Below are 13,470 nucleotides of genomic sequence, written 5' to 3'. Positions count from 1 at the left end.
GGTGGAGGAGCCTCAGTAGCCTTATCTCTCACCATTGATTGGCTGAGGGGCAAAAACCATATAATAGCATATTTCATGGAAATATCATAAAATTACTATAATATTATAAATCTAAATATTAAATCTAAATCTTTGTATTCTGGTAAGCATTTTTTTGGGTTGAATCCATGGGAAATTGTGGCCAACGCCATTTTTCATGGTGATTGCAGAGATCTCTACTTTTTGTGCTTTCCACAGAAATAATGGAACCACGATTTAAGTAGTCCCTACCTAGTTGTAGCATCTGATGAAGTAGGTTTCTGCTTTTGAAAGCACCCACCTCTCTGAAGCAGTTATGCTGCCCTACCTTCTCCCCACAAGCTAGTTCTCCTTCCTCTGCCCCCCTTTCCCTCACTGACAGCCACTTTTGCCCTTTCATTTTGTCTCAATTTCTGGGCAATCAATGCAAGGATTCTGGCTTCTCACTGGAGAGCACCATGCTGCTTCTCCCCATTCCTAGCCTACCTGGTCCTTGCCTGCCTTATTTGATCTTTGTCTCTGCCATGGAGCAGTACTGTTTCACTACCCTCTCTTCCCATTTCCCTTACTGGTCTCTGTCCCAGTGCCTTCCATACTCTAACTCCCAGTCACTTGCATCTTCCTTGCCTCAGGTCCCACTGTCTCAGCTGCTTCTCTTCCTTCTCCCTTTTTTGTCCTCTCTGCAGCTGACTTGGGTAGCTGCTGCTTTCATGCTTTGTGGTTCACCAGGGCCTTCTGACACCATAATAAAGACAAGCTTCTTGTTTTCATTTTTATTTTCCCAGGTTGGGATTTGTCATAACCCACAGGTGCAAGTGCTAGGAAAGTTCTGTTCTGCCCTGTACTATGATGCTTAATGCAGACAAAATCGGTGGGGCCTTTCATTACTTAATCTGAGAAATCTCAGTAGAGCACATGCAGACTAATTTTCAAAGTCTTCTAACTTGGCCAGATGTGTATGTGCCCATATTTCAAGTCCATGCTCTAAAGTTGGGTTCTTTCTCAGTCTCCTGCCCCAAAAGTTTAGCACCCAACCCACTGCTGTTGATTCATTTTATCCCATGATTATTGAAAGTAAAGTGCAGAAAAGCCATTTGACAGGAACAGGAGTGAGAATCTGGGCCACTTCTTTGCAGGACAGTGCATGTCTCACTCAGACATGTTCCCTCTGGTTTGTTTTCATCCTGCCCAGTGGACCAGCTTCGAAGGGACAGCTGGAAGGTGCTTTGGGCAATGTGTAACCCAGGGCCTAATGGTTAAGCACATTGCAGGGAAGCAGAAGATGAAACTTCAAGGACCCTATCATTGTGGGAGACCTCAGAATGTGGGTTTTCCACTTTTTAATGGAATAGCCTTACTTCTAAGTTACTGAACTAAAAGTGAGAGGGGCCATTCCCCTGGTCTTACTAGTCATATCTTTTGGAGATCACACTCCTGGGGACTTTTATACAGATGTGTAACTGCATGCAAAGTCATGTGTGGCCATAGTGAAGCTTTATGAACATGCTCAGAACTGTAGCTGTGAATGGGGAGGGGGGAAGGAGTGGAAGACTGAGTACTGCAGATATTCAGAAGATAAACATATTGCTGTTCAAGCTGTCCTGGCTGGATGTGATTGTTGTTTTGTTTTGTTTTGTTGGTTGGGTTTTTTTTTGGGGGGGGGGGGCAGCAAAGCCAGTATACTTTCATAGGAAGTCCTTTGAACATCTGTCTGTATGCTAGCTTTTTCTGCTGGGAGGAAGGTATTTTTTCTGGTACAGATGTAGCACCTGTCCTACAGCATGATGCTTGTTGTAGTTTTAATTTTTCACTCTTGGTGTTTCACAGAGCTCTTTCCATCCACTACATTTTAAGACCAGAGGAAAAAATATTAATTATAACTTACTTTTGTATATTTTAGTCCTGTGTTTTTTGGAATAAATTTAGTCGTGATGAAACTTCTGAGCAGCACCAAAGCTTGAAGCATATTTCACAAAAAGAGAGTAGAAAACAATTTGTCGCAGGAGCAGAAATTCTCAAAACTTCATAAAAACCATGCGTCTTATGGATCACTTTGTCTAATTTGCAATCATGTAACATTCTTGTGGTAATTGTAACAAATACACAACAAGTGACATCTGGCTGAGTGACAGCTCTATGGAAAAGGATCTAGGTGTCTTAGTGGATCACAGACTCAATTTAAGTTTGCAGTGTAATGCAGCCACAGAAAGGGTAAATGAAATTTTGGGGCTACATCAGTAGGAATATTCAGCGCAAGACATGAGGGTGATAGTGCCTCTCTACATGGTAGTGGGTAGTCCTCATCTAGAATAATTTGCAGTTTTGGGCTACACATATTTAAAAAAAAAAATGTGGAGAAGTTAGGGTCCAGAAGAGGACAAAAATAATAAAAGGGATTGGAAGGCAAGCTATACATGGAGAGAGGCTGAATTAAATAATCATGTTAAACTTATGGAAAAGACACTTAAGAGGGAATATGATGGCAGTCTTCAAATTTCTGAAGGGTGCCAGAAAAATGAGGGAGAACACCTTTTCTCTTTAGCTGTAGAAAGCTGGAGAGGATGTGGACCAGTGGCTCGAAGTTGCAGCAAAGTAAGTTTAGATTGGTTATCAGGAAAAGCTTCGCTGAGGCAGCTGAATAGACTGCGTTCTCCAAGGATGGAGTTTCTGCAACTTCTGGTGTTCAAGAAGAGATTGGATTAAGCATTGGTCAGAGATGATCTGAGATGAACTATGCCTACTTTCTACTATGAGTATTTCCCCTGATTCAGAGCTTTGCTGGATTTTGACTGGGGTGTCCTGCTAGGGCTAAAACCTGGAGATTCCTAGTTAGGTTGTCTTACCCTTCTGCTCAGGTCATACTGGACACATTTGATGCCAGGATGGAATTTTACCCCTTGGTTAGATTGGCATTGACTGAGGGTTTTTTCCTTCCTCTGTAGCACTGGACATGGCAGTCTTTAGATCGCTTGACCATATTTTAACAAGCCCTATAGTAGGATGACATTGTCCACTATTGTCCTCCTGCTTTACCTGTGGCAAGTTCGGATGGTGTGCTTTATGGTTGTGTGACAGGGTTACCCGTGTAGTTTTAGCAATATGTTGGGCAAAGATTTGATTTGGTTGGGATTGATTCTGCCTCAGGCAGGAATTTAGACTACGTGACCTCCAGAGGTCCCTTCCTACTTTTGTGGTCTCTATGGTAGCAGTTGCTTACATATAAATATAATATAGAATCATATAAAATTAGGGTTGAAAGGGACCTCTAGCCTAACCTAACCCCCTGCTCAACTCGGGACCATCACTAACTAGATCATCCCAGTCAAGACTTTGTCTAGCCAGGTCTTAAAAACTTCTAAGGATGGAGATTCCACAACCTCTCTGGTGTTTTCACTACCCTCCTAGTGAGAAAAATCTTCCTAATATCAAGCCTAAACTTCCTTTGCTGCAACTTGAGACTATTGCTCCTTGTTTTGTAATCTGTCACTGCTGAGAACAGTCTAGTTTCATCCTCTTTGGAACCTCCCTTCAGGGTAGTTAAAGGCTGCTATTAAATCCCCTCTGTCTTCTCTAAACTAAATATTCTAACTAGTAGAGCAGAATAATCACTTCCCTTGACCTGCTGGCAGCACACCTACCAATGCAGTCCAGTATGCTGTTAGCCTTCTTTGTAACAAAGGCGCACTGAGATAAATGATGGTATGGTTTGTCACCCTTAGTACTCTAAGTTCTGTGAGACGGTAACAATGATCACTTTGCACTACGGGTTTCTTTTTCTCTGATGGCAGAGGCAAAAACTGTAGGCTTTGTGTACTGTACTCTTGTTGTGGCAGCATATTTATAAAAATGTACAAAGTGCTTGTAGCTATAGGAAAGAGATCCAAAGGAGTTGAATGGTATCTTGGGATACCTTATGCTGAGTGCTTGTTACTGAGAACTTGGACTCATTCTCTCTCATGGTAGTAAGTGTTCCCTCTAAGGAGTAGCGGTCTGTGAGTGTGCCACCTCGTTCCGGTGTGGAACACTTATTGCTGGGGCCTGGAGGCCGGGGCAAGGCCCTGATGCGGGGGAGTGGAGCGCTTCCCTGGAACCAGTGGAGCCCGCGCCAGGCTGCCCCAACCTCTCCTGGTGTGTGGCCTTGAAAAGGCTGTGAGTGGCCACACTTCAAGTTGTGCGCAGCTACGCACATGCGTGGCTTAGAGGGAACCTTGATGGTAGTCAGCTGGTTTATCAGAGGCAATGTTTTCTCAAGCTTAAACTCAAGGCACACCTAGGAAAATAGTAGTTGCTGGCTTATGCCTTAATTTTCCATAATCAAAAAATAGATCAGTTCTTTTTTGCTGTAGAGACCTTGGACCCCAACAAGTTAGAATGTTTTTAACACTATGAATTTCTATTTAAAATCTATTAGGCTATCTAGTGAATTGTGTAGGTATTTGTACACCTAACAGTGCTAATATTTTATTGCACCTTTACAAGAATCTCATGGCACCTTGGTTAATAATTGCTTATCTAGGGAGCTCGTGGTGCTAAGAATTGTACATACTGTGTCCTACCAGTGAGGAATAATTTGAGGGACTTATGTGTGTCAGGGTTGGGCTAAGGACCCAAGAGTCCTAAAAGGCTCTTTCTCCTAGTACCATGATAGGTCCAGGAGAGAGACTTGCTGGTCTTAAAGACTTTTTTTTTATACCTCTTGTGTTAGAATGAAACTATCATAATGGTGTTCCCTTGCCATCAGGTAACCTTTGACAGGTTGGTCTCTATGCTTCTTTAACTTTTATCAACTGCAGCAGCAGTTTATTTTATTTTACAGTTTGGTTACCATTTAGGCCTCCTCTCAAGTTTATCTTTTGTCAGTTACTCTGAGACAGATTATGTAACATGGAGGTCTTGACCTATGCTTGAATCTTGCAGTCTTTTATTTTGAGCTACCAGGTCCCAGTGTCATTGCACAAATGTAACTCTTCAATCACATTTTAATGGCAAGAAGTAAGCATTGGTTGAGACTGCATGTTTTAATGTTGTCAGATGTGAACAAAGCTATAGCATGTATCCAACCTGCAGGAAACTTTGTAAATTTCTGTGATTTGTATGCAGAAATGCATGCATCTCTCAAAATCTGGTTCCATGGTCACCTATTTTAGATATTGCTCCTAGATTATTTCATATTTTCAACAGTTTAGCAGATTAGAGGCTATTGGTATATTTCTGTTTTCTGCAGTATCTCCTTTTTGCCAGTAGTTGTGCTAGTCTTCTAAAGCATATGAGAACTGCATTTTTCTGCTGTCAGTAGTGTCAAGTCCTAGGAAGAGTTTTTTGTCTTGTGATTTATCTGCTTCTACAAGACAGTAGTTGCAAGACTGGTAGTTTTGTCCCCATGTTATGGTACATCTGCTCAGGGTACACCTGTTTTCTGAGTGGTGGTGAAGATGGCACATTGCTCACTTGTCGATTTAAGCTTTTTGTGACCATCTGGTTTATGTACTTTTCTTTCTCTTAGGTTTTTCTGCTTCCAGTGCACTTCTAACAGTACTGATATTGTGATTTGAAATGAAGGGGCTTGGGAAGTAATTTGAAGTCCAACTTAATACATGTAAATTGCTGATGTTGCCTGTTAATAACAATATACTTCAAGATAGGTTTTGCTACTGTGCATATATGAGAAATTATTTTCTTATTTTCAAGCTGAAAACTTTACAAATTTATATTGGTTTTTTTTAGGCTGTGCTTTATGTAAAATTGTTCATCTTAACATTATCTTGCAAAAATGGGTAAAGCAATGAGAATAAATGAAATTTAAAGTACTTTTTTTTTTTCGTGTTTCCTTGGTTAGAAATTAGGGCGGTGGTTGTGCTAGCCTTTGATTACTATTATTATTATTTTTTTTTTTAATCCCCCACTCCCCAGAGGCACCCTCCACTTCAGTGTTAAGTTACCTGTATCCTTTTATTTTAAAGTCTCTTGTTTTGCTTATACTGTTAGAAATTTGGGGCAGAGAAGCCCCGTTGCATGCTTATTCAATTTCATTGCTTTACATGCAGCCCTTTTTCTATCTTGTGTATAAAGAGAGGGTAGAAAACTTGTAAAAAGGTTGCAGTGTATTTTGGAAACAAATGCAATACTCTATTCTTGAAATCCACTGTAGTTCAGATTTGCAATTGAACTAGCAAAACCAAATTTAATTTGCCTTTTAAGTCAGCAATAAATATGCTGGCTCATAAGGTGGGTGGACCTCAACCAGATGTCGTCTAATACAGAGAACTGTTAAGTGCTCCATCTGGAGGGAGAGAATCCACAACACACTTGCAAGCTCAGCAGTGCTATACTTGCTAGCACCACATCTGAATGAGACCTGGGTTTTGTGATGGACAACAAAATGAACATGAGCCGCCAGTGTGATGCCGTAGCTGGCAGAGCTAATCAAACACTGGCATGCATCTACCAAGGCATCTCAAGCAAGGCTAAGGGTGTCATCCCCACTCTACTTGGCCTTGGTGAGATCGTAGCTGGAGTTCTGTGTCCCGTTCTGGATGCTGCACTTCAGGAAGGACATGGAGAAGCGTGAGAGGGCCATACGCATGATGAGAGGCCTAGAGTCTAGGTCCTACGGGGAGAGGCTGCAAGACTTGGGACTGTTCAGCCTGGAGAAGAAAAGACTCAGAAGGGACTTGGTGGCAGCCTATAAGTGTATCAAGGGCATCAGGGCCTGGGGAAGCATCTGTTCACTAAGGCCTCCCAGGGGAGGACAAGAAATAATGGGCACAAGCTGATTTGAGGATTGCTTCAGGCTAGACATAAGGAAAAAATTCTTTAAAAGTTGAGTGCTGAGGGTTTGGAACAGGTTCCCCTTGGAGGTGGTACAGTCATCTACCCTGGTGATCTTCAGAAAGCATCTTGGCACCCATCTTGCTGGGGTCATCTGATCCCAGCAGTCTTTCCTGCCCATATGCATGGGGGCTGGACCCAATGATCTGTAAGGTCCCTTCCAGCCCCTAACAACTATGAAACTATGTAGTGTTTTGTACATTGAAGCTAATAAAGTCTTAAGACCTTGAAGTAGCTTGTTGTTTGGCATTTTGTTTCTGTAGAATATATAATTTTTTTATTTTATTTTTTTTTTAAATAGCATATAATGATTCGAAGCAATCCAGAAACGTAGTATGTACTTCAGGACAACTGTTTGAGCAGAAGGAGGATCTTGGTAAAAAGGCATGTCGATTTAATCGTACTCAGCTTGGACCATGCTCTGGACTTGAAGATGAGAATTTTGGCTATGCTAAAGGAACTCCATGTGTACTTGTGAAAATGAATAGAGTAAGTGCATAGACTGGTTGTCTCAAGTTTTAAATTTTACTTTCCCTATGTACTTAAAAAAAACAAAACAAAACAAAAACCTACTACAGAGAATGGCCAGATTCCCTTTCCTGTCTGTTTTAGTGCAATATTTCTGCATTATGAAGTATGTCATTTACTAAAATAACTGAATCGGAGGATAGACAGATGCTTATGAAGTTCTTAAATCCCTAATTCTTTGTTTCCTGTAGTCAGAATTCCTGAAATCCCAGGATGGCGCTCTATGCCCACTGTTCTTTCTAGCAGGCTTTACAAAAGCTCAAAGTAAAATACAATTTGTGTACAATACTAAAATGCATTTGAGTCGGGGATATGTAATGGTATATATTTAAACTCTTAAATTGTGTTTAACACCAAGTAGGTAGGTAAATGGGTATTTTACTTGCCAATAATTGAATGCATATGTCACAGTTGGCTGTTTTTTACGTACCATATGGATTAACCTATAACATTACATGCATAATTTGAAGTAAAGAGTTCCTGGTAACTGGCTGTTAGACCTATCTTGAGGAATAATTGGGTATTTTGGATATTGCTTCTAATCTTGTTTAAAATGGGGCTCTCGTTCAACAAATTTGTGTGCATTCAATTATTTTCTTTAACAAGAAAATAGGGATTCGGGGTTTTTTGCTGTTGCTGTTTTTTCTTCTGCAGGACCAATACAATGTAAAGAGTAGACGGGGAATTCCATTTCTAATTGTGCTTCATCAGAATTCTTTACTAAGTTCTAAACCAGGGGTGGGTAAAATGCGTCCCGGGGACCAGATGCAGCCTGTCAGGCCATTCTGTCCGGCCCGTGGGGAACCTAAAAAAATTAGAAAATTAATATTTATCTGCCCCTGGCTGCCTATCATGCAGCCCTCCATGGCTTGCCAAAACTCAGTAAGCGGCCCTCTGCCCAAAGCAATTGCCCACCCCTGTTTTAAACAGTTGCACTTTTGCCTGCCCATCTACACTAAATGGCACAGCATAAGTGAAACAGAGGGTCTGATTCAACCTCTGAGAATCTTTTGGCACTATTTTAGTTGGGGGGGGGGGAATGCAATTTTGATGTGGTTGTGAATTTTACAGGGGCTGCAGAGTTGGAATTTGGTGACTGCTTTGTGTATTTTGCACAGTTAATAAAGATGTTCAGATATACACACATTACACAATAATGCTATTTATCACACTGCAAATACATTCAGCTTACATAACTGAAACAGGGTAGGTTTCCATAAACAAATTTTTTTTTTCCTTTCTGTGTTTCAGGTAATCGGATTAAAGCCTGAAGGAGAACCATATATACAGTGCTTTTCTAAGGTGAGTTTGGAATACAAGATAAGTATCTGGTTACTTTTTTTCCCCTTTTTAGAAAGGAGTGAAAAGCATAAATGCTAAAAATAAAAATTATGGATTTTTTTCTTTAAAACTCTTAAGTCCTCCCTTTTTTCTTTTATTGGATGTGTTTGTATGTGTAGGTTACCATTTTAGTATATTTAATGAATTTTTCATAAAGAGACTGCTTGTTCAAAAAGGTCCCTGTTTGTGTGTTTCATGGCATTAAGACTTGATAGATCTTTTCGATTTTTCAGATTTAAAGCAGAGAACAAAAGCATACATGGAACTTCCCATTAACATTTCAGTTTTTGTATTTTACTGTAGTGCGAGTTGAATTTTGTTTTCCCATTTCATAACCAATATTTTATTTTTTTTCTGCATGCTGCGTCTTAGTTATATAAATGATGGGTAAGATAAATTTGCAGTGTGGAGTTTCAGAATTAATTTTCAGAATAACATTTTTCTTCAAGTATGAGAACTTTATAAAATCAAATCTATTTAAGTTCACTGCATGCTTTCAGATGTGTGTTACTTCATACAGGACAAGTCCTTGATTTATTTAGCTGTTGTATATTTATGATGACAGCAACTGCTAACTACGTTGCACTCCTTTTATCCATTAGATTTCTTTCCAAAAATGTCCGCCTACCTACCAGTTTCCTAAGCTTCTTTTAGGTCTACTTTTTAAAAGTCTTATTCTGTAGTTCCCTTTTCTTTAGTGTGCTTTAGAAAAACTGCTGCTGTTAATGTATGTGGAAAAGCCATTTGAAGGGAAGTCTGTGGGGTCATCTGCTTTTCTAGAGAGACCACCACCTCTTTTGACTTAATGATGTATTGTATTTTCCATCCTACTGTCAGGGACAGCTAACAACCTATTTTATAGGTATCCACTGTCTTGCTGTCTTACTGGGGGGAATGAAAGGGACCTATAAGATCATCAAGTCCAGTCCCCTGCCACGGACAGAAAGTTATTGGGCTCAGACAAGCTCAACAAGGTGCTTGTCCAGCCTCCTCTTGAACACCTCCAAGGATGGTGACTGTACCACCTCTGCTGGGAGTGTGTTCTAGATTCTGTTGACCCTTACAGAGAAAAAGTTCTTCCTTAAATCTTTTAAAGTTTTATGGATAAAACTTCTAATTGTTTTGACTTTTTTCTAGTTTTGTAAACATTACTCTTCCTTAGATATACAGAAGATTGCACACCTGTATATGAGACTTGTAGTTGGCAGAGAGAGCATTTTATTTTTGAAGTCATTTACATGTTAGATTTATATACTGTCCTTCCCAACAAAGGCTCGGGGCAGATTACAGTAAGAGGAAAAAATTTATTCATAAAAGCAGACTCAATACTAAAATAAGATGTATAGCAAAGACACATAACCAGTACCCCAACTTAGCTTTCCTTCCTAAATGTCTGTCCAGATAAAAGGTTGTGCAGTACTTCCAGAAGATGTGCCAAAGCTGAAGAGTGACTATCAATAGAGGTGGGGGGGCATGCACAGATGCAGACACTCTCCCCTTCTGTTGTCAGTTGCGAAAGGAGCCCCAGAGCTGTTGCAGCTATACAGGTTACTACAGGAGCTTCCTATCTTTCTTCTTTCCACTCCCCTGCTGTTTTCCTGATAGCCAGGAGCAATTGCTAGAAGGAGAAACGCGCCCCCTGCCACCACTGTTGACGCAAGCAAGTGGGGAGCCTGAGAGCGCCCCCTCTGCCACGCTCCAGCTGCAGGCAGCTGTCTGGGGAGCTGAGTTTATCCAGGTGCAGCAGCAGCAACACTTGGGTTCCTCCTTATACCTGCTCCTGGGCAGTGGGAAACACCAGGGGGAAGAGAAGGCTGTGGGAAGTTAGCCAGGCCTGGAGCCGGGGCTGGCTGTGCCACTGCTGTTGCTGGTGCTGGCTGAGCCTGGCTTATTGAAGTCTGTGGCTAGAGTGGGCCAGAAGTGGCTTTGGGGCTGGGGCTTCCCCCATATCTGGGTCACCAAGGAACAGTGACGGTGGCAACAGGGATTCCCTTCCTCCCCTCCCCCCTTCAAGTGCCTGATCCGTGTCTGGCTCCTCTGTCCTCTGCTAGCCCAGGGGCTTAGCTACTTCTCACTCTTATCCATCTCATGGTCTGAGGAGTGGTGTAGCATACTACTACCCCTTTTAGAAATTCTGGGTCTGCCTCAAACTGCTAAGGATGATTCCCTTGTCAAAAATGCATGGGAAATTGGTGTGCTGATAGTACTTGCAGGAAGTTGCTCTCAGCTGACTGTAGGGGTCGAGATGGAGCCCAAGGGAAAAGGCGGTCCTTTAAATATGTACATAGGGCCTCATAAGTCAAAACCAGCACCTTGAATTGCACCCAGAATGCTGTTCGAAGTTACTGCAGACTCTGGAGCACTGAGTTTTATATGCAGCTGTCAACCTATCCCCATGAGAAGATGGGACACCTGCATTCTGCACCAGTTGCAACTACCAGGTGGTCCACATGTAGAACACATTGCAGTAGTCTACCCTTGAGGGTACAAAAACATGGATAATGGTGGCCAGATGAGAATCTGAAAGAAAGGGTTGTAGGCTTCTTGCCAGATAGACTTGGTTAAAGGTGCTCCTAGCCACTGCTGCTGCTTGAAGATCCAGGTGCAGTGAAGGATCCAGGAGCACACCAAGGCTGCAAACCTGAGAGACAAGGGGAGGCAAGTTCTGTCAAAGATGGTCCCAGTCTCCCCCTGTCCTTTCTGCTCCCCCACAGTTATGAGGTGTGTTCACCACCAGCCTCACTGTCTTGTCTGGATTCAGCTTCAATTAGTTCATTCTAATGGAATCCCCAATTACAGCCAGGCACCAGATGAGGACCGAGACTGCAGAGCCTTGGTCAGATAAGACAAAAAGAAAGCTGGCTGGGGTGTCAGCACCAGTGGACAGCCTCTTGAATAAGGACTGGACAGTCACAGACTTAAGAATATTGGCATGCTGTCCTCCTGAAGTGAGGCATTGACAACCCCTGCCAGCAGTGGCCCCAGTCTCTCCTGCCTGCCTTTTACCAGCTATTGTAGTACTACAGTAATCCAATATTGGTTTTGCGGGTTTGCACCTAATCATTAGTTAATTAAAACAAAAATCTAAAAAAATATATTAAGAAAACATATCTGTTGATTCTAATGTTCTCTTCAACCATAGGAAGAAGGCAAAGTTCAGATAACTTATTTTCCTGCTGGGGGTACAATTGACTTAATGTATTTCCCATACTATGGAAAAAAGCTGCATGTAAGTATTTTAACTGATCCTTCTATTTTGTGTATTGTTACTACATTTTTAGAATGGTTCGTTTTATAGTGTTCAGGTTTGGAATTTACAGTGAAGTATACATGTATAGTATTCCATATGCAGATATATTTTATGTAACGTGGTAAGACCTTGGGTTCAATTTTCCCAGGCACAGGTGAATAAATTGAGCTTTATTACCTTAAGATAACAAGCCATGTTTTTTTCTAATGTAATTTCAATGTACTCAATGTACAGTGTACTCGCTGTTTCACTAGGCATCCTTTGGACATAAAAGCAGATATTCCACATAGGCCAGTTTACTGTTTTTAATAATTAGTAACTAGTTATTGCCATTGTGCCCACATACAGTATAGTTAAATGTAGTTAGTAACTGTGTTAAACTTAAGTCTTTGGTTTACATCTCAGCTGGTACATTGTTTTAGCTTAGATTGGTTCAGCACACACATTCTCTATTTATTCTGTCCCTTGAAGTATTGTGAGAGCTGTGTAGATATTTTTGTATAATTTGCTGATATGCTGTTTCATACTAAATGTATGCAGACAAACATATAGTTATAGTTTTGAAAACACTGCTGTGTAGACTCGGTGAACAGGCTTCTTTAAAAGGAACCCACGTTTTTGAATGATTACAACATTTTAGTTGAAAGCTGTAGGGCCATAGGGTTTTCCCTTTAGAAACCTGTCACAATTCCTTTCATAAACTCACCAACCTCCAGTTTAAAACTAGTTAGGATGTTTTTTGTACTGATGTTGGTGGGCTGTTCCAGAATCCCCTGTGGTTAGAAACCTAATTACCAACCTAAAATTATTTTTGGTTGGCTTGTACTTTTAAGAAGCTGTTGCTTATCTTGCTGTACTTATGGAGTACAATGTTTTGCTAGCCATAATAAGCCAAGTTCTCCTATGATGTCCATTCACCTGATCACCCTACTAGCTCTTCTGTGCCCTTACTTCTGCCTGAGTACCTTGAACAGTGAAGAAGCAGAAGTGGATGTGGTATTTCATCTAAGGCCCTTCCCCCAGGCAGGGAGTTGGACTTGAAGATCTACAAGGTCCCTTCTGACCCTATTCTATGATTCTGTGATGATTCAATACTACTTCTGGTGGCATTATTAGTATTTCTCCGTTTCTGCTTGAAATGCTTTGACAAATGCATCCAAAGATTGCAGCTATGAAAATAGCAGATTTGTCAATGTGGTAGTTGTTGTCATTATGTAATCAACTAGTACACCAGGTCCTTCTCCTTTATTATTTCCAACTTTTGAGCTCCCACTCAATCAATGGTGGTTCTAAATATATGGCTTTGCATTTCATACTACTGAATTTCATCATGTTCCTATTCCAGTCTTTAAGGTCAGTCAGTTCTTTTCTGTAAGATGCATCGATCCTCATATCTGTTGATTTAAATTTCCCAGCTTTGTACCATCAAGTTAATCTAACGTGTTCTTTTTTGTAGCAGCTGAATGAAAACACCACTAGTATCCTGCCTCTGCCCAATTAGCACA

General features: G+C 41.1%; 1 protein-coding gene across 1 annotated transcript in view; it reads left to right on the top strand.

Annotated features, from left to right (window-relative positions):
- Positions 1 to 13,470, top strand: part of ATP1B3 (ATPase Na+/K+ transporting subunit beta 3) — a 66,236-nt gene that overhangs the window by 49,002 nt on the left and 3,764 nt on the right. The window contains exons 4-6 of the mRNA XM_019503580.1: positions 7,148 to 7,335; positions 8,626 to 8,676; positions 11,858 to 11,944. Of these exons, the coding sequence (XP_019359125.1) occupies positions 7,148 to 7,335; positions 8,626 to 8,676; positions 11,858 to 11,944 (326 nt within the window). The remainder of the gene's footprint in view (positions 1 to 7,147; positions 7,336 to 8,625; positions 8,677 to 11,857; positions 11,945 to 13,470) is intronic.

The sequence above is a fragment of the Gavialis gangeticus genome, unplaced genomic scaffold, assembly GCF_001723915.1.
Source record: "Gavialis gangeticus isolate Ggan-Ray unplaced genomic scaffold, GavGan_comp1, whole genome shotgun sequence".
NCBI classification, from domain to species: Eukaryota; Metazoa; Chordata; order Crocodylia; family Gavialidae; genus Gavialis; species Gavialis gangeticus.
This window is presented reverse-complemented; position numbering and strand designations above follow the sequence as displayed.